The sequence below is a fragment of the Alligator sinensis genome, unplaced genomic scaffold (assembly GCF_000455745.1).
Source record: "Alligator sinensis unplaced genomic scaffold, ASM45574v1 scaffold594_1, whole genome shotgun sequence".
NCBI classification, from domain to species: Eukaryota; Metazoa; Chordata; order Crocodylia; family Alligatoridae; genus Alligator; species Alligator sinensis.
In genome coordinates this window covers 559,035-577,946 of record NW_005842286.1, presented here as the reverse complement: position 1 = coordinate 577,946, position 18,912 = coordinate 559,035, and the positions used below count along the sequence as shown (strand labels likewise).

General features: G+C 55.9%; 2 protein-coding genes across 5 annotated transcripts in view; both read right to left on the bottom strand.

Moving 5' to 3' along the window:
• Positions 1–2,945: 2,945 nt before the first annotated feature.
• LOC102388116 (mitochondrial uncoupling protein 3) lies at positions 2,946–10,937 on the bottom strand. Of its 4 annotated transcripts, XM_025209392.1 has the most exons (9): positions 10,743–10,936; positions 9,550–9,778; positions 7,867–8,077; positions 6,850–7,047; positions 5,844–5,945; positions 5,108–5,288; positions 4,083–4,964; positions 3,630–3,752; positions 2,946–3,114 (listed from the first exon to the last, which is right to left on the bottom strand). In XM_025209392.1, the coding sequence occupies exons 2-7, from the start codon at positions 9,673–9,675 to the stop codon at positions 4,850–4,852; spliced, it is 933 nt and encodes a 310-aa protein (XP_025065177.1). In that variant the 5' UTR covers positions 9,676–9,778; positions 10,743–10,936; the 3' UTR covers positions 2,946–3,114; positions 3,630–3,752; positions 4,083–4,849. The 4 variants fall into 4 exon arrangements, with proteins under 4 accessions (XP_025065177.1, XP_006028118.1, XP_006028117.1 ...); XM_006028056.3 differs by lacking the exon at positions 3,630–3,752 and having other exon boundaries at positions 9,550–9,739; positions 10,743–10,937; XM_006028055.3 differs by lacking the exon at positions 3,630–3,752 and having other exon boundaries at positions 9,550–9,757.
• Positions 10,938–16,412: 5,475 nt separating this feature from the next.
• Positions 16,413–18,912, bottom strand: part of C2CD3 (C2 calcium dependent domain containing 3) — a 70,233-nt gene continuing 67,733 nt past the window's right edge. Inside the window, 1 exon segment of the mRNA XM_006028072.3 lies at positions 16,413–16,586. Coding sequence (XP_006028134.2) covers positions 16,443–16,586 — 144 coding nt within the window. The 3' untranslated portion in view covers positions 16,413–16,442.

The window sequence follows — 18,912 nt, the reverse complement described above, 5'->3', positions numbered from 1 at the left end:
GAGCAGCGGGGCCGGAGCAGCTGGAGCCGGCTCCGCTTCGCGGCGCGTTTATACGGGCGGGACGGGGCGGGGCGCCGCGCACCGCGGCCCGCCCTTGACGCGGGCGGGGGACGCGCTGCTCCAGCCCTGGCCGCAGCGATGTCAAGGCAAGCGGGAGAAGCACTGCTCTGGTTGCGCTGGAGATGCACGGGGCTCCGTGTTACCCCCAGACCCCTTTCGTCTGCAGCGCTGGTCGGGTTAGCCATGCCCGGCTGGGGGTGCTCTGCAACCAGGTTTGCACCCGCTGGACGCCGTCGTGTTGACGGTGCCACAGTCGAGCCCGATATCTTCCAGGTTTCCGATTCGTCCCTTGTGGGATACCAGGTCAAGTCGCGGTAGATGATGTCCACCGCCTTTCTCTCATCCAGGTGACGCGGTACGCGACCAGAGAAAGAAAGGAGGTTGGCCAGACAAGACCTGCCCGCCACGAAGCCATGCTGGCTGTCGTTCAGCATCATGCCTTCTGCAAGGCGGTCACAGATAGCCTCTGCGATGACTGTTTCTAGGGTTTTCCCTCCAATAGAAGTTAAGCTAATTGGCCAGTAGTTTCCCAGGTCCTCAGGCTTCCCCTTCTTGAAGACGGGCACAACATCCGCCCTCTTCCAGGCCTCTGGGATTTCTCCAGAGGCCCATGATTTTTGTAAGACCTTTGCCAGGGGCTCTGCGATCACTTTGATCAACTCTTGCGGCACTCTTGGGTGGAGTTCATCCAGTCCTGCTGATTTATATGTGTCTAATTTCTTTCATTGATCGGGCACCAATTCCATGGGTATGGCCTCAATCCCACCCAAACTCTGTCCCATTTGTGCAAACAAACCATGATTGAACCGAACTGGTTCTAACTTGGTCTGTTTAAACCAGTGCAAGCCCTTTAGAAAGTGATTCTTGAACCAGTTTGAGGGTCACAACTGCCTTCCCCCCCAACTCCCTGGGTGTGAACATTTCATAATCTCTTAAGGACCCCAAATCAGCAAACTATGCAGCTGTGCACATGTACAAAAACGGCTGCTCTGGGCCTAGGATGTGCCTGGCCAAAGGACTGCGAAGTTGGGGCTGACAAATGCCCACTTGCTCCGGACTAAGCGAGCTGTTTTCCAGCCTAGGGCTGCCCTGCGTCCTCACACGTCATGTCCCCCAGCCCCCGACCATTTTTGTCGCCCTCCACTGGACTCTCTCCAACTTGTCCACATCCTTTCTGCAGTGGGGGGCCCACAGCTGGACACAGGACTCCAGATGTGTCCTCCCCAGCGCTGAACAGAGAGGAAGAATCACTTCCCTTGCCCTGCTTGCAACGCTCCTGCCAATGCAGTCCAATAGCTGTTAGCCTTCTTGGCAGCAAGGGCACACTGCTGGCTCATACTCACATGATTGCACGCTGTCCCCCCGCCCAGGTCCTTTTCTGCTGAGCTGCTGCCCAGCCAGTCACCCCCCAGCCTGCACTGGTGCAGGGGATTGCTCCGTCCGAAAAGCAGGACTTTGCATGTGTCCTTGTTGAACCTCATGAGAGACCTTTTGGTGAACGATGCCGATTCTCAGAGGTTTGGACAGTTCAGGGCCTTGAAATGAACAGCCCGGCAAGATGAATGGGGGACGACTTTACCTCTGTGCTGTTGTTCCAGTCTTTATCACCCAGCCACAAAAGGCAATGGGTCCCAGTAGTTATGCTGGAAGGATCCTAGCAACAGAGCGAGGAATAGTGGACCATAGATAAAGTTTGGTGCTATAAAACCAGCTGCCTGGAAACTCTGATATCCTTGCATCTCCCTTTGCACTTAACCAGGATGGACACTGTAATGGAGGGGAGTGAAGCTGGGGTAGCATTGAGTTTTCCAGTGCAATGCAGACTACTCAGTGAACCTCCCACAGCAAAGAGCAATGGAGAAGGGGGCTGCAAAAGCACCTAATGTGATGCAGCAACCTCTGAGAAACGGAGGAAGGGAAGGACCCGGGGATTTGAGGCATTGCCAGTCACATGGAGCTCCCTACCAGGGAATAGAGCCCAGGTCTCCGACTTTGTTTAGCTGCAAACCAAACTGCTCCCCACGGGGCATTTGGAAGATGCCATCTAGAGCATCAGTTCACAGAGACCACCCCCAGCTCTTAGCTGCTCCGGGGTTCTCCTAATGGCATGACGCGATGTGTCCTAGGACCTCACAGCCCAGCAGAAGGGGGACCGATGGCGACTCGGGCGTGGCGGTGGGGTAAAGCTCTCATACCACCGTCCATCTGGATTAAATGCTAATGGATCTGCTGCCGGGCTCTCCCCAGCGGGCGTTGCTGTGGTGCGCCTGTGACTTATCTCCAGGTCCTATGATGGCTTGGAACTGCTTCCTGTGGTGGCTGTTACCAGCTGGCAGCGAGGACCGTGCTGTGGGTTTTGGTCTGTCCTTGGATTGTTCAACTGCCCCCTGCCCACCTCATGGATGGGCCTGTACATGCGTGCGTGTGTGCACGCGTGTAAGTGCATGCAGACGTGTGCTTGTGTGTGGCCAGCCCTCCCTGCTGTACAGATTAAGGGCACTGTTTGCTGGTGTGGATCCTCCAGCATCTCCCCAGTGCCATTATCCCAGTGCCTTCATCCTGGGCCCTCCTCAACATCCATCCATCTATCTCCCAGTCCCAAATCTGTTCTGATCCCCCCCTCCCCACCTTCCCTTCTGCCCCTCCAAGGGTGCTGCACCCCCTCCCCCAGCTGCAGGGATGGAGCAGGGAGCAGACTGACCCTCGGTGCTCTCCCATGGGGAGAGCTGGTCCTGCTGCTTCTGACAGCTCTCCCCTAGGAGACAGGCCAGGCTGGACAGGCAGCCAGAGGGAACTACCTCCTGAGACTTGGCAAGGGCTCGAAACGCGGCAGCACACGGGACATGGATGGTGCAGGAGGAAGGCAGGACATGAAAGACACGATGTGCAGCGTGACCCCTCTGCGGGGGACAGCATGAATCCCTTTATTAGCAATGGCTGCAAAGCTGGTGCAGACACGTGCTCCTGGCTCCTCTTCCCTGAGCGATCCTGTCGTCCTTCCTTCTCCGCGCAGCTCTGGGACGCTGGTTCTCCCCAGCTGCCGACATGCCAGCCCTGTGGAGGGGAGACAGAGATGGAGGTGACTCCAGCCACGGAGGCCATGTGTGGTGCTAAGGAAACTTGGAGCAGTCCAAAGCTAAGACTCCCTTCACCACCAGGGCTTCTACCCACTCCCCAGATGGCATAAGCAATGCTGGCAAGAGGTCTCAGCCACTGACACTGCTAATGTTGGGGCTTTCGCTACAAGCTGGATTTGTTCCTCACTCTAGACCTGAGCAAAGCTGGTGTGTGTATACAGACCAAGCTCTCACCCATGGCGGGGATCCCACAGGCCCCCTTGGCCACATCAGGGGGATGCGCCAGCCTTCTTCAGCATTGCCTTGTTGGGGAGGAGCATCAAGAAGCGTCCTATTGACTTCCCTGGTGATCCCGCTCTCGCAGCACCCGTTCAGACGCATCCTCCCTGTGTTTTAGTGGGACCCCTGTGACATGAGCTTCCCTGTGCCCCTGGGAAGATGAGGAAGAACAGGCTCTCTCTTACAAGGCTCAGGGCGCAGCAAGGGACTCACCTAAGGTATGCGCCCACATCTAAGGGTGCAGCAAGGGACCTGGGTGGAGCTGAGGCCTGGCTTTCATGCTGAATCTCCTTACACGATTTATTTCTGGAGTTGCTGGGAAATGATTTTTTCCCCCTGTAAAAATGTTTTTAGGGCTTTTTCTTGTCTTTTTCTTTTTTCAGAAACACCTGAAAGTTCCTGACTTGCAGAATATGGGATTTTTCTGAGGGAAATGGGCAATTCCTGGAAACCTGACCCCCTCTAACCATCTATCTCAGGTCCCAAATCCCTGCAGGTTTGTTTGAATGCTTCTTCTGCTTGGTGATACCTTCCCATTCCCTGCCACCCAGGCCTGCTGTCGATGCGCTGCCGACTCCCTCTGAAGACATAGGCAGCCCTAATACCAACTGGCCCCTGCCCCAACAGGCCGTACTCCCCAGCAGAGACTGTGCCCCGTGCCCTCACCTTCTCTGTGAGCTCCTCCCAGCAGCTTCCACCAGATCTGGAGCTCCAAGATGTTCCATGACCATCTGGTCTATCTCCTCCTGGCCTTGGCCAAGCTGTCCAGACCGGGAGGGAGGTTCTGGCTGGAGGGATGATCGCAGGGCTGCCATCCTTTCGCTTGTCTGTATGGGACTCCAAGCAGAATCTCAGTGGTTGCTGAGATGCCTTCAAAGAGCAATGGATGCTGGCTGCAGTGCTCTGCTCTTGGCACCTGGTTCTTAACCCGTCTCCATCACTCCCGGTCCTGTTGTCACTTGCTCTCACAAGAAATCTTTTGTTGGGCACCCAACAGCCTCCCTCTAGGCTTTGAGGAGCCTTGTAGCTCCTGGCGGGCCTCGGTCTGCTGTCACAGCACAGCAGAGAGGCCTGTTTGCAGGGCCATGCTCGTACCCAAGCTGAAGAAATCAGGCGGAAGAGGCTGTAGCATAAGCTTTGCTCTTGTTCCTGACTTCACTGCCAGTTTTGCTACCTCGAGTCCTTTCTCTCTGCTCAAACATCTGGCTGCTGGGCTGCATCTTGGCAATTCCTGTCATTCGCTTCTGCACCTCATCGGCTCTGATAAGGACAAGAGCCAGGGCCCTGGCATGGTCCCATCAGTGCCGCACCTCTCCCTCTACCCTCACATGCCACAGCAAAGCCCAGCACCACAGGTGCGGCCGTGGGGAGAAGCATCTGCTGGAGGCCCCAGGCTGTCCTCAGTCTTCTCATCCCAGAGATCTCCCCAGGGCTTAAAATGGGGATTCCCAGGCCACCTGGGCCAGCACCATGGCGCGCTTCAGCTGCTCGTAGGACACAAACATGACGATGTTCCAGGAGCCCAGGCGCAGGAACGAGGGCACAAACCTGCGGGAGCCAAGAGAGTCACAGTCAGGAGACCTCGAATCCCAGCCCAGTGCCCTGTCCACTGCCAGCCGGGTTGCATGAGCACGTCCAGCGCCCCAGGGATGCATCTGGAGGCTGTTTCCTTGGCGTAGAACAGCACTCACCCCTTGTAGAAGGCGGCAGGCCCTTCCTTGATCACCATGGTGAGCATGCAGTTCAGGGCGTTCTTGTACTGCCCGCGGGCCGAGTTCATGTACCTCGTCTTCACCACGTCCACCGGCGAAGCCACCACCGTGGCACAGAATCCAGCGCCGAAGGCAGCCACAAAGTGGCAAGGGAAATTGTCTGTGGGCACAGAGGGAGACGGGTTAAACCTCAGGATTTAGGGCAATGGGTGGCTCCACTGGAGACCTGCCTCTACGGCCATGAGGAGGTACTGGCTATCAGCTACGAAAGCTGTGCGAGGCACTGTCCATCCAAGGCAGAGACTAATTAAGCACCCTGAGCAGTTGGGAGGTATCTCTGCGGGTCTCCAAAGCAGCTGGAAGCTCAGCTTCTAAGAGGATTTCCTAAAAAAAAATCCCTCTAGGCTCATTTCTGTGGCTTTAGGGCCAAAACCCCTCAGAAAGTCCAGCCTGTAGCATCAGCCAAGGCCGCACAGAGCTCGTTCCTGGGTCACCAAGCTGCCCCTGGACCAGCCTCTCTCTAGTCCTCCTGGCACTGATGCCTGAAGCATCTCAGCAGCCTCTTGCGGTGACTGGGTCCAGTCCTTGAGCCATCACATGCAGTGGCAGGTTAGGGAGGGCTCGGGCAATTCCCCTCTGGTGAATGCCCTTTTATCAGGAGAGTGACCCAGACCAGGGATGACCCGGCTGACTCCGAGCCCCAAGCAATCCTCACCTGTCATCAAGTGGTACTTGATCAGCGCCTCCTTGATGAGGTCGTAGGTGACCAGCTCCCCACAGTTCACGATGGCGTTGCGGGTGATGTTGGGTAACGTGCCTGTTGGGGGAAAGACCAAGAGCGTTGGGTGGGTGGAACTGGGCTGGTCACAGATCTGCCACTCCCCTTGCTGCATGTGGTGTCGGGCGCTATGGGGTCACCGTGAGGGACAACGCCTGGGATTTCCACTCACCCCCCATCTGAGATTGGTGTTGACTCTGAATCCGAATGATGGCAACACCAACATCGTTGACCCTTGAGTTTATGATCATTTGGGTAGCAGGATCCTGCTCTTTAGAGATCCTGCGTGGTGTCTGGGGCTGGATAAAGCACCAGGAATTTCTTTTCCAGCCAGCCTGTTGCCTCACTGGGGAGAAGGATCATGCCTGCGTTTGCTGGGACTTGGTCTGGGCTTGGCTCTGATCCTCATTGGGGTCTAACAGGCTGCATCTGCTGTGGCTTATGCCAGGAGGAGTCCGTATGGGAAACTGTCCTGCATGGCTGCGGAGGATGGCGGAAATCCCCAGCCCTCTCCACACTTGGCCCCGGCACCGGTCATGCTCTACGTAAGTCCCTCTCATTGCTGTCTAGCTGGGCGAATTTGCATCAGGGCCAAAGCTAGCCCAGGATATAGCTGTCCTTGGCCCTAAGCAAGAGCCAAATTGGAGACCCAGGGAGCAGAGATGGGGACACCAGGGTCCATGTGGGCCTGCTGCTCAGATGGTCACATGCCCCCTTGCGAGCCAGACAGATCTGCCCTGCAGGTGGTCTGCAAAACCCCAGAGACAGACCCAAGTTCTGTGTAAAGGGGCTGCTGCATTTATCCTTCCTCCGTGTAACCCCAAGGGCTAGACCCCGGGCTCACATAAGGTGGCCTCTTTCCATCTATCTCTACACCATTGCCTCTGGTCAAGCCACACTGGTTTCCCTCCCCTTGCTGCATACAGGCTCCCTGCCCTGGTACCTTTCCAGAGGCCTCGGACCCCTTCCTCCTTAGCAATGGTCTTGTAGGCATCCACAGTCCCGTTGTACTTCTTGCTTCCGTCCATCAGTGTCACATGAGCCTGAAACCGAACCTTCACCACGTCGGTGGGCTGGGCACAAGTCACAGCCATGGCCCCCGTGGTACAGCCAGCCAGCAGCCGAGTCAGGATACCGGTGCCTGCAGGGAGCATAACACGGTGGGTTGCAATCTCCGTTGTACCTTGAACTTGAGAGCTGAACAGATACCATATCTACTTGCACCTTTCTCCCAATATCAGCCTTCCAGAATCGGGGTGCGTGTCTTTAGCAGGGAAGAGCAGCAGTGGCACTTCTATTCAGGCAATGCTGAGCAAGTCAATTAACTCCCTGGCTCATCATAATCTATAAGTGATCTTCACTCCACAGGCATTAACGACCCTTTCTCCTTGTTAATGGTCTTGATGTTCCACTGATCGAGTTATCAATTTTGTGGAATAATTCACCATTTAGCTACTCCTGTCTCTCTTCTCCTATGTCACCACATCCTAGGTCTGCCAACAGAGTCTGGTTTTCAGCAGCAACTACAGTTTCAGCTTTTGGCTGAGCAGTCCAGAGCTGCTGACAACTCAGCTGTAAAAGGGTTCACACTGTAACTTTTGCCTGAGCAGGAAAGGGAAGGGGAGGGAGCTGAGTATCTGGCTCTGTCCCTGATGTGTGTGGCCATAACTCAGGAAAAATCCTTTTTTTCTTCATTCTGCCTTCCCAAAAACAAGGCATGTTTTTAATTTGGGAGTGTGTGGTAGGTGAGACAATATGGGGGGTTCAAAGTTCAGCCCTGAGAATGGGTGCGACCTCATCACCCGGAGGCTGTAGGTAAATGCTGACTCCCGTGGCCTCAGGCCTGTCCCTTAGCCCTGAGGGGTGCCCAAGTCTTGAGGCTTTGGCATCACTCCCCTGACTAAGAGCAGGGCCCGTGGCCGGAGGTTGCCAGCCCTAGAGGCTGGGGTGCGGTACTCACTGTCAGAGCCCTTGGAGGAGTAGAACTGCTTGACCGAGTCGTACAGCCCGATGCGGATGGAGGCGAAGCTCATCTGACGCTGCAGCCCGGCCACCAGCCCGTTGTACAGGCTGCTGGGACCCTCCGTCTTCACCATGGTGGCCAAGGTGCCAAAGACACCTTTGTACTGCACAACCGCCATGCTCCTCACTGGCTTGGCCTCGCCTTGGATCTTGGGGATAGACAGACACAGCTATGAGCATACAGGGACAGGGGGGCAGAGCCACAACAGACCCTTGCTCTGGCTCCGGACCTTGTCTCTCAGCCTGGACTCGAGCCCAAGGCTGCACCCACTGGAAACAGGCTCCTGGCTCTTCAGATTGGGGGGAGAGGCAGCTGGGCGCGATGGCAGCCACATCATTCCCTGGCATGCCTCTGGCTAAGGGAATCAGTGTGCTGTGACCAGGCTTGGGAGGATTTTGGACCAGACTTCCAGGCAGCAACCTTTAGTCAAGGAGTAACTATTCCTTGAGGCAAGGGATGGGGTGTCATGCAGGGGCTTGCCGTGGGGGCCCCCTCACTATGAAAGCATGTGGCCTGCAAGCCTAGTCTGTGGCAGCTGGGCCAAGTCAGGAAGGGGTCAAATTGTTGGGCACAGGTGCTTTGCTGTGTTTTTGATCAGCAAATGCGTGGCAAAGCTCCGGTCACGGTCTGATGTTGGTGGTGCTGCATGTGGAAGCACTGCACAGTCCATACATTGTGTGAACCACTTCAGCTACTGACATGCAACTGCTGCTGGGGTGGAACATGGCAGCTGCTTAGTGTCGACAGCAGCACGCATCCAGGCAGGGAAGGCAGAGGAATGCCATCCAGCTGCAGAGGGACCTTACCATCTGGGACGGCATGTGCCCGAGATGGCAGGGTGGCACCATGAGGCTCAACTCTGATGTTTGCCAAGTGTGTGGTGGAGAGATAGGACATGCTCTCCAGTGAAAATCCAGAGGAAGCTCTCCCTAGCGCAGGAGACCAGGTGAGGCCTGGGTACCACATCGGTTGCATCTGGAGACCAGGCTGGACCTTCAGCTGGGTTGCATGTCGCAGCCCCATGATTTCAATGGATTATTCTTCAATTGTGGGTGGCGTCCAGTCCTGTGCAGAGTGTGGCTTGCAGTGAGAATTGCACAGGTGCCATGTCTGCAAATCCTCATGCAGACAGGGGGTGGCTGAGCCAATGCTAGCAAAGCACCATAGTGCTCCTCCTGACCCTCGTGGGGAGACCGCACCGGGACCCAGGGACTGCGTGGAAGCCAAGGCCAGAGATGCTGCTGGGATCTTCTAGCTCAGCCTTGTGCATAGCACAGGCGATGCAACCCCTGTGCTCAGCATCCTCAGAGGGGAGCAGCCAGGCTGTGTCCAGACACTGCCAGCGCTGAAGGAGCAGCTCCAGGGGCTGATCCACCTCTGAATCAGCCTGTGCACCTGCTTTCCCAGCCTGAATCCTTCCAGCGCCAGCTCAGAGGCCCTGCATTCCCCCTCCCCGCACCCCGGTCTGTGGCTGCAGGCATCTCCCTTCACACCTCCATCCCTCCCCTGCCTCTCTCCTCCCCCTTGTCTCCTTTGTCTTAACCCCAGCCTCCCTGCCTGTGTGTATGCTGTGCTGGGCACCATGGCACCCTCCACAGCATGAGCACAGGGGCCCTTTACCTGCAGCCGGACTTTGGCTGTGTCCAGTGGGAAGGTGCACAGGTCAGCGATGCAGGCGGCGGTCCCTGCACTGAAGAACTTCACAAGGGCCGATGGAGGGACGTCCGTGGGCTTCAAGCCGACCATGGTGCCAGGGAGCGAAGGCAGGGGGCCAATTGGTGACGGCTGAACCAGCAGCGAGCTGGGCCTCCTGGAGATAGAAGTGAGGCTGCAAAAAACCAACAGGATCCTAGCTCCCAGGAGCAGAGAGGGAGAGAGGTGATTTCACACCTTTATCTATCTCAGACAAAGATCAAGGATCCCGAAGCTCTGGGGAAGGTCTCTGGGCACCCCGGCTCTCCACCCCATCTCTGAACAGCCTTGGATGACCCTGAGACTGTCTCATAGGCCTGTAGCCCCTGTTATGGAGCATCTGAGCCCTGTGCCAGGCTTAGCACACATCTGTCTGCACAGCCCCATGGGAGCGCCTGCTTGGGGGCTGAGTGACCTGCCCAAGGCCGTACAGGATATCTGTAGTGGAGCAGGGCCCCAAGTCAGGCTTCTCCATGTTGCAGGCTGGTGCTCTCAGCATTGGAGGGCCTTCCCTGCTCCCTGTGGTGCTAGTGGAAGTCAGCAGGGATGCCTGCGTGAGCAGAGCCACAGGTGCACAAGCAGGGGGCTGTACGTGCCCAGCCTGCAGTGCCCTCCCCTGGGCTGGTGACAGCTGCTGTCGTACTTGGATCCTGGAGGAGCCAGAGAAAGCTGGGACCAAATTCCCCGCTGCAGACACAGCTCCCGCTTCTCAGCAAGAGCGCAGAGCAGTGGTAGTGGAGGGGGGTGCTAAGGGCCCTGCGAGCACTGATGCAGCTAGAAAGTCACTGACTGCAAAGGAGGTGGGGAGGGGAAGGGGTTTTCCATCGGGCTGATCGGTCGGGCCTGAGGGGCTGTCTTTGGAGGGATGACTTGGGAATAGCAGTCCTGTCTTTGACTGGGGGGCATGGAGTGGGGCCCTTGAGGTCTCCGCCAGCCCTGGGACACTGCAATCGAGGGGGGTCTTTGCACTGCTCCGGGACTGCCAGGCAGATCTGGGCGGACCTGAGCTTGGCAGGAGCAGACCAGCGGGGCTCAGCCCCAGCAGCCTTGGGAACAGCATTGCTTCAGGGACAGGGCCCCACGCCCGGCTGCCACCCCCCACAGCACAGGGGCAACCTTACCTGCTCCTGTGCCCGGCTCGCGGCACCCTCAGGCGGCACGTGTGCAGGCTCCAGGCTCTACCATCCTGCCGTCCAACCCTCCTGGTCTCTGCCGGCCCAGCCTCTTGGCCCCTGATCTATATAGCTCCGGGGCTGGAATCCAGGCTGGATGGCGAGGGACGACCGCAGGTGTCAGCTGATGGTGTCAGTGACACGCCTGCCCCCATGTCCTCCTGGGGTTGAAAATAGACCGGGTCACGAGATCCACCTGTTTTGCAGGGAGTCTTCCCAGGACTCCTGGGCAGCCCTGCTGGCGACTGGTTGTCCTGATGGGTGCCCTGGTATAGCCCTGGTACCTTGCATGGTCTGTTCCCCTGCCCCATGTCCATAGCGGGTGGCAGCTGGCATTGCCAGGGGTGGACTTCACCGAGGACAGGGCTAAGTTGAGAGGTGGGATGGGGAAGAGGCCTGCAGGGTGCCCTCTCCACAAGTCCTCAGTTACCCCTCCACTGCAGGCACCGCTCCCCTCTTCCTCATCAGGCCTGCATCCAGCTGCATTAAGTGCTTCTTAGCAATGTTTTCAGGTTGATACGAAACACAAGGAGTAAAACCAGGTTGGTTGGGTTTCCACTTCCCTGCACTGTCTCCACTCATCCCAGGATTGCAATGTAGGGGTAGGGCCTTAAACGGGGGCATGAAACCCTCCCAACACCCACCGCGGACCTGACCAGTCCCATTTGTAGGCGGGATCTTGGGTGCATCCTCAACACGGTGGGGGATTTTGCCAGGCCTCAATGGTGCACAGGCTCCGGTAGAAAGGATGCTCTGCTGTCAGCATTTCCCAGGCCTCTGGGCTTTGCTGGGTGCCACACGGGGCTGCGAAGGAGTTTTTTCCCCCTCCCGTTGCTACACGTGTCGGGATTTTTCTCACCTTCTGCAGCGCTGGGTACTGGCTGCAGCCCAGGCTGGGGGCAGTGACGGGGCTGTGCCAGTGCTCCTGCTGGGACTAATCCTGGAGGTTTCTAGCTAGACGGTCTTACCCCTGCACTCAGGGTCAGGAAGGAATTTCCTCCCCTGGTCACATTGATACGGGCTGCAGGGGTTTTGCCTTCCTCTGTAGCGGGGGCACGGCCCCTACCTGGGACGTCTTGCATGTGTATTAACTTCCTTTTACAACGGCAGGACGCTGGCTGCTGCGGTCCCCCTCGCCTTCCCCATGGCAGGTTCGGGTGCGATGTCTTGCGTGTCAGGGTTGGCGGTCGTTTTAGATGATAGATTTGCATGGGGTGGTTTGGATAGGGCTGATCCTGCCTCAGGCAGGGGGTTGGACTAGATGAGACCACGAGAGGTCCCTTCCAGCCCCACTTATCTAGGATCCTCTGAGATGTGGTTGTTTCCGCTCCCCACGGCAGGTGCACTTCATGTTCACGTTCACGAGAATCCCTGCAGACGTAACCCTTTGGTGATCGCAGCTGGGTTTGACCCCGAGGTGAGCCTTCAGGGTTGCCTCTCTCTGCACAGTGTGAATTGAGAGCTGCTGAGCTGGGCTGGAGCCAGGGGCTGCGTATGGAAATAGCTGTCCTCAGAGCGGGCGAGCCGGGGCGTTCAGCGAGGGCTGGCTCTGCACCTGTCCCAGCTATTTACAGACGTGGTTTCCCTGAAACAAGCTAAGGACCCGGGGGGGGGAGGCCTACTGAGAAGCAAACTGAGTGACCCCAACTCCGCATGGGGGCACGAGTTGGTGCAACCGAGTCCAGGGTGCCAACAGGGCCGTGAAGGGGTGTTCACAGCCCCGGAAAGGCTGGTTTGCTGCACACAGCTTCCCAGGTGCTGCTAGTGCAGCCTCTGTGCTGGGGGGCTTCATGGGCGATGGATACACCCCAGCTGCCCTCTGAGCAGTGGCACAGGGGCTGGGCAGGCTGGTGCGGACAGCCTACAAGGGTGAAGTGGGAGAGTTGGCTCTAGCCCCGGCTCTGCCGTGGTCTGGCCATTCAAGTCAAGGAAGGACCCTCTCTGTGCCTCAGTTTCCCCCAGCAGGAAGCCAAAGCTTGGTGGAGACAACCTGGGTGAACTGGGTATGGGCATGCTTGTCCCACTGCTGTTGTGCGCTGCACAACTGCCCAAAAGACTCTGTCCCCCAGAGCAGCCAGTCCAGCGGAAACCCACCCCCACCCCCTTGTAGCCTGGTTTCATTCATGCCTTTAGGATGCTGCTTGCCAGGGCAAGGAGAGTGCCCTGCCCAGGTCAGCACTACAGGAGATCTACTGGGAAACCCACTGCTGGGTACGAGGGAAAGGGTAGTTTCCTCTTTATACTGTGGATAATGCACTTCCTTGGCATGCCGGAGAAGACGGGAAAGGTAATGGCGTGCCAGCGCCTGTGCGTTGCTAATGGAGAGGACTCCTGCCACTGTAGCAGTACAGGGCTCCATCTCTACCAGCCCTCTGGGACCCCGGCTGCCTGTGGGTCGCATGGCAAGGATGGCCAGGACACTCCTACGGGACCGTTGATGTGTTACGATGCTATTATCCATCAGCCAGGCAATCTCAGAGATCATTTCCTTGGTTCCAGGGGGCAGCAGGCATGGACAACCGGACGCTGGACAAAGCAGGAGTGACCGTGGGGAGAAGTGGGGGGTCAGAGTACCAGGCGGCAGGCAGCTTCCACATAAGGCACTAGCTGGTGCAGGCTGATGACGAGACACAGACCCCATCTGCACGTGGCCACGTGTCAAAGGCCGAGGCGAACGAGGCCGTTTAGTTTGGAGATGGCTGTTTTGGAAGCCGTTTCCTCCAGGGGCGTATGTGGAGCTCCGCTGCCGGGCTCCCTCCAGCCGATAAGCCTCTGCTATGCGATGCACACGCTTGCTCGCCCTGAGCGGGGCAGTGGGGCCAGGTTTGGAGAGCGCTCTGCCCTGCAGGCTGTACTCTCCTCCGTGCCTCTGCACTCTCCGGGAATAACAGACCAGAAATAACCTGCCCCCAAGGGCTCTGCTGGGGAGAAGCCCGAGCTCCCGTGGCCACCTCCGCAGTGAGAGACTTCTCCCCAGGCTCTGTCCCCATGGGAAAGATCAAGGCCCCCGCCTCCACCCTGCCCCAGTATGGGATGCTGCTGGGAGGACGTAGGTCAGGAACAATCCTGCCCTCATCCCTCCATACGCTGCAACAGCACAGACTGCAACGAGAGGGGCAGGAGGCTCTTGCTGCAAGATGTACACTTATGCCGAGGTGGGGGTCAGCCCCTTCCTGAAGCCTGTGGTGGATCGTGGCCTGACACCACGGGCTGTCTCAGCAGTAGCGCTGGAAACTTCCGTCCAGAGCAGTGTCACGGAGAAACACTCGCTCCCGGGATCCAGCTCTGAATGACACCCTTCATTCGGAGAGGTACGGTGCTGCAGGAGCCTGTCACTTCCTGTGATGGACAAAAGCAGCCGCTGGTTTTCTGAAGCCACGTCCCTTTTGTTTCCAGATCTGCTCGCCCCCTCGCCGACTGGAGAGCGCAGGTAGGCAGAGAAGCCATGCAAGGGAAACCTGATAGAGTTGAGAGGCGACTTTTTATTCCCTCCGCTTAACGCTTGGTGTGAACAGCACTGAGAACTCAAATGCACGAGACGCGCTAAGGAAAGAAAGAACCTTTGGGACCGATTCAACAGCCTGGTAGAGCAGGAGCGCACCTCGACTCTTCTGTGTGCACGGGGGCAGATTTGAGGCTGTTCTTCTAACCCACAAAGGACATTAGTCTCATTTAATTCCCTTGACACCTTAGTTTTAATAGGGCTGAGTAGGCCTTTGTCCTGACTGCCCTGCTCTTGTGAGAACACCCACTTTCACTCTTGCCACTCTTGTGCGTTGGTCAACACAATGGCAGCACAGACCATCGTCCAGGCCCTCACGCTGTTTCTTCCTGCATGTCCTCCCCATGCCAGGGGGTTTTGCTGGGTCATAGAGAAGTGAGGCTGGAAGGGACCTCCAGAAGTTACTTAGCCCAACTCCCTGCTGAAGGGGGTTAAGCAGCCCTATCAACAATCCCATACAACCTCTTAGCAAAACTGCCATCAACCCTGATACAACACAAGGCACTGCACTTGATCCTGCCACAGGTGAAGCAAAGAAACCACGCAGCCAACATCTTGCTGCTGTAAAGGTTATTAATATACAGGACCCCATGTCCCCTGCTACAGAGAGGAAGGCACAGCCGGTGACGTCAATGTAAGAGGGAGAAGGTATAGAAATGGCTCCCCCCCGCACCATGGCAGTCAGCCCTCTGCTCAGCATTGATGTCCCCATTCATTTGACACTAAGTGGGCATGCAGAGCCCCGAGCAGAAGAGGGCTCAGCCACAGCCTGGCCTGCCAGGAGCTACTGAGTTGCCAGAGTCGGGACATTCAGTTCAAGATAGCTGTTGCTTGTTTATGGGACTGCGAGGCATCTGATAGTGGCAACATCTCCTGTCCTCGTCTGGGCCCACCACAGGCACCGAAGACATCAACAAAATCATTGTGCCAGGCGCACTGTCTGAATGGGAGGCAGGGACTCAGCCGGGGACAACAGCATGTCAGCTTCCCGGGTGCTGTCACAGGCACCCCTCCTGCGTGCCAAGCTGGGAAAGCAGTGACCATGTCACTTGTTCTCTGCCTGCCATTCTGAAGCCAAGAGTGCCATCACCGACTCTTTTAGGAGTAGGAGCAGCCTCTAACGCTCCAGCCCAGGAACCACTTGCTTCTAGAGCAGTACCAGATGCAGCAGACACCACAAAAACACCGGGATTGTTTTATTGAAACACGACGACAAGTGGCACTGGAACATCAGTATAAAAATAAATCGTCCTTGCTTGGGTTCAAGTCAAGTCCCTTCAGAGACTCAAAGCTGTTGATTGGTTTTAGTTAGAAATGACTCTATACATTCATAAAAAATAGGAAAAATAATTTACATCTCCCAAAGTCACACACCCACTCACAAAAAAAGCTTTGCAATGATTCATATTTTTATAGGATCACTGCATTTTACTTGCAATGCACAGAAGCCGTGTAAAAATTAGCATCAGCTCCCACAGGAAGAGATTTGTCTTGCAAATGGAAAAATATTTTTAAAAAGTCACTTAATGTGCAAAATCATGGCTTTCCCAGCCTGGGTTATCTGTGGCCATTCAACTGGGGGCTGTCACCGTGCATCCTGCTGCAGAGAATTTGGATGGACTTTCCCTTAGTGAGTAAAATGAACTGACACTTCATTTCTCTTAACATTGAAACTACTTCAAACATTTCCCCTACCCTGTGTTGAGGAAAACGCCCACAGCTTATCCAAAAACAGGATGTTTCATTACCTAGCCTGCAGAGAGATCATTAGCGAATCTTCCCCGAGTGTAAGGCTTTGGAAGTACCCAGAAGAGCAAATAAAACTCTGCAGCTTCAAATACAGAGCTGGAGTTAGTGACAAAATTCACAGGACACCAGTGAAAATAGGTGTCCGAGGATCTGATCTTGCTGCGTGCACAACACCCACGGGCTCCGCTGAGATCCATGGGGATCTGGGTGTTCAGCCTCCGGATCCCCAGCTTTTGTATGCAGGCACACTTCCACGTTTCTTTCAGAAGAGCAGGCCCGGTGGGAGGGCTGGATGGCTCTGCAGTCGAAGTAGTTCCGTTTCCCCAGGGTTTTGGGCTCCCCAAAGGTAGGGCCCGAGGAACGCAACAAGCCTTGAGACACAGCCTCTCAGAGCAGGGCTATTCTTTCTTGGACAACTGTGCTGAAAATATCCTGGCGATTCTTCTCGTCTCCTGCTCCGGCAGGTCAGCTGAGGTCAGTTTCGGTCTGAGTCGGTTTTGCCTCCGGTACGGGATTCCCCCGGCAGCGGCACCGCTTCCGGCCTGAGGAAGAGACAGTGACAGCACTAACCATCAGGGAAAATGCAGAGTGGTGCTCTGCTTATCACAGGGAAGGACAGCAGTGGCTCTGGGAAAGGCAGAGTCATCGATCTATGTAGCTGAGAAGGGTTGGGTTCCAGTTCTGCTTTCGGTGATGGTTCTCACAACACAGGCCCTGACAGTATGGGTATGGTTTTACTGCTCCCCTGGCCATCCTGAGACCCCGGCTGAGAAATAAGCCCTATTTGTTCTGCAAGAGCTGATTACTGAAAATAAAAAAAATGGCGTGTAGTCGGTGTAGTAGGACCCGAAACTGGTGCCATCCTTGTACAGAAGCCAGAAAGCAATGACAGCATTTCTCAGCAAGTAGCACATGCTGAGTGGGAACACCTGGGCAGGGCGTGTTTCTCGCAGCGGTCTCGGGACATGCATGAGAGACAGCCTATGCTAACAGCTAATTTTACCATCGCTTTCTAAGCTGCTTGTAATGCTTCCTTCCCTCGCCACCCACAAAGAGAGCTCCTCTGCTTAGATTTGAAATTTGAAGGGGTTTGCAAATCCCCAGATCACTTCTCTTTCTCTTGCTGCTGCTGGCTGACTTTCTGCACTTCTCTCTGCTTGCATGGCTGTGTGGGGAGGGGTTTGTTGGTGCGGCTGGCAGCTCTGGGGTTAATCCAGTCATTGTCCCCAGTTGCCAAACTGAGTAACAATGCAAAGCCCTTAATTTGGCATAAAAAAAAAGGTGGGTGCAGGGGCAGAGACAGGGGTAACTTGCTGGGTGCTGATCATGCTGATCCCCCCTACAGTGGCATCTCCCTGTGGGAGGGCAAGGGGAGGACGCTGATGAGGGGACTTCTTTCCCTGATCTCCATGGTTGGAGCCTCCCTGCCTCCACTACAGGGCCACCGACTTAGTCAGCACCCATGGCTCATGCTCTGGTTGCCCATGCCTAGTTACACTGCTGCCACTTTGGCTCTCCGGTTCTTTAGGAGACAGCTCCAGCCTCTCCCCAGGGCACATGCTTGGTCTCTGGATCCAGAGCTGGAGGCGAGGAGCAATGGAAGACCGATGACACAGCCTGCCGGCACTGGCCCATGAGCTGTCCTGCACCGAATGGAGTTTTCTCCGGCTTTCCCAGCTCTGACCTCTGAACGTCTCGAAAATCCCCCCCAACTTGCCTCAGAGCTTAAACACCACACACTAGCTCCAAGCACCAGGAGCCCAAGAACCAGCGTCACCTCCTGACCAGGGAATCTTTAGCCTCTTGTCGCTTTGAACAACCTGAAACTAAACCCCGTGGTTTTATTAACATGCCAATGGCCAGATTTCTGCTTCTCTATGCACCAGCAGCCATTCGTGTGCGTTCCACATGGTTCTTGTACCTGGGGACTATCTGGTGGGAGGTCAGGGAGATCGACGTGCATGCATGCTAACACCCTTCCCCACAGGCACATGGGTTTCTCAACCCAAAGAGCTTTCCTATGCAAAGCTACTAAACAGAGCAGCCTACTCCTCCCTACCCAAAGGGATTTAGAAACCATCTTCCCCTTAGAATGCGTCTGTAGGTCACAGTTTGGGGCCCAAATCCAATGAGGTCTCAAGCTACTAAATTCAGACCTAGACTTTAACCACCCGCAGCTTACGTATTTCCTGTGCTGCGGCTCAGATCCCTCCACCTGTGCCCAAACCCGCTGCTACTGAACAGTGGGTGCATTTACACAAGACACTTACTGCACAGTTGCCTAATAACACAGTGCGGTAGCATGCCAGGCAAAAGCCATGCTAATACACTACTGTGCCGTGTTATTAGGCGACTGTGCAGCAAACGTCACTAAAAAATGATGTCCCGGTGCTACCGCGCAGTAATGCAAGTTATTGTGCATTGATTTACTGAATTAAGTACTAAACTTAATGCGCAGTAACTATGGTGCATTAATGAATGTGTAGATGTGCCCAGTGTGGAGCTACACCGGGATGCCATTGGGCATTAATGCTCCAACAAAAGGGTTACACAAAACCATACGGTGGTAACCTGGGCCTGTCTTCATGTATGGATACACAGGGGACTGGAGCAGTACCCGGGTGCTGATTTGTGCCCAGGAGAATTCATTCGCCTTCCCCTGGCTCTTCACTTGTTCAGGGAAGCCCGTTCTAAATGATCTGCCGAGATGAACGCTAGCAAAGGGACTGAAGGAACCTACTCTTGCCTCCACAAGCTTGCAGCCCAGAGGTACGGGCAGCCTGGAGTCCATGCCCATTAAGAACGGGAAGCGATCTGTAGGGTAATGTGAGCATGTTCCTCGCTATAGTTGGGACTTCTGAAATAAGC

What these genes read in the sequence shown, in the direction of transcription:
- LOC102388116 (XM_006028056.3), bottom strand. Translation starts at nt 9,675, where the DNA reads ATGGTCGGCTTGAAGCCCACGGACGTCCCTCCATCGGCCCTTGTGAAG. An exon ending in CTCCTCCAAGGGCTCTGACA is followed by an intron (nt 7,048 to 7,866) that starts GTGAGTACCGCA and finishes TGCTCCCTGCAG; the next exon opens with GCACCGGTATCCTGACTCGG. An exon ending in GGTCCGAGGCCTCTGGAAAG is followed by an intron (nt 5,946 to 6,849) that starts GTACCAGGGCAG and finishes TTCCCCCAACAG; the next exon opens with GCACGTTACCCAACATCACC.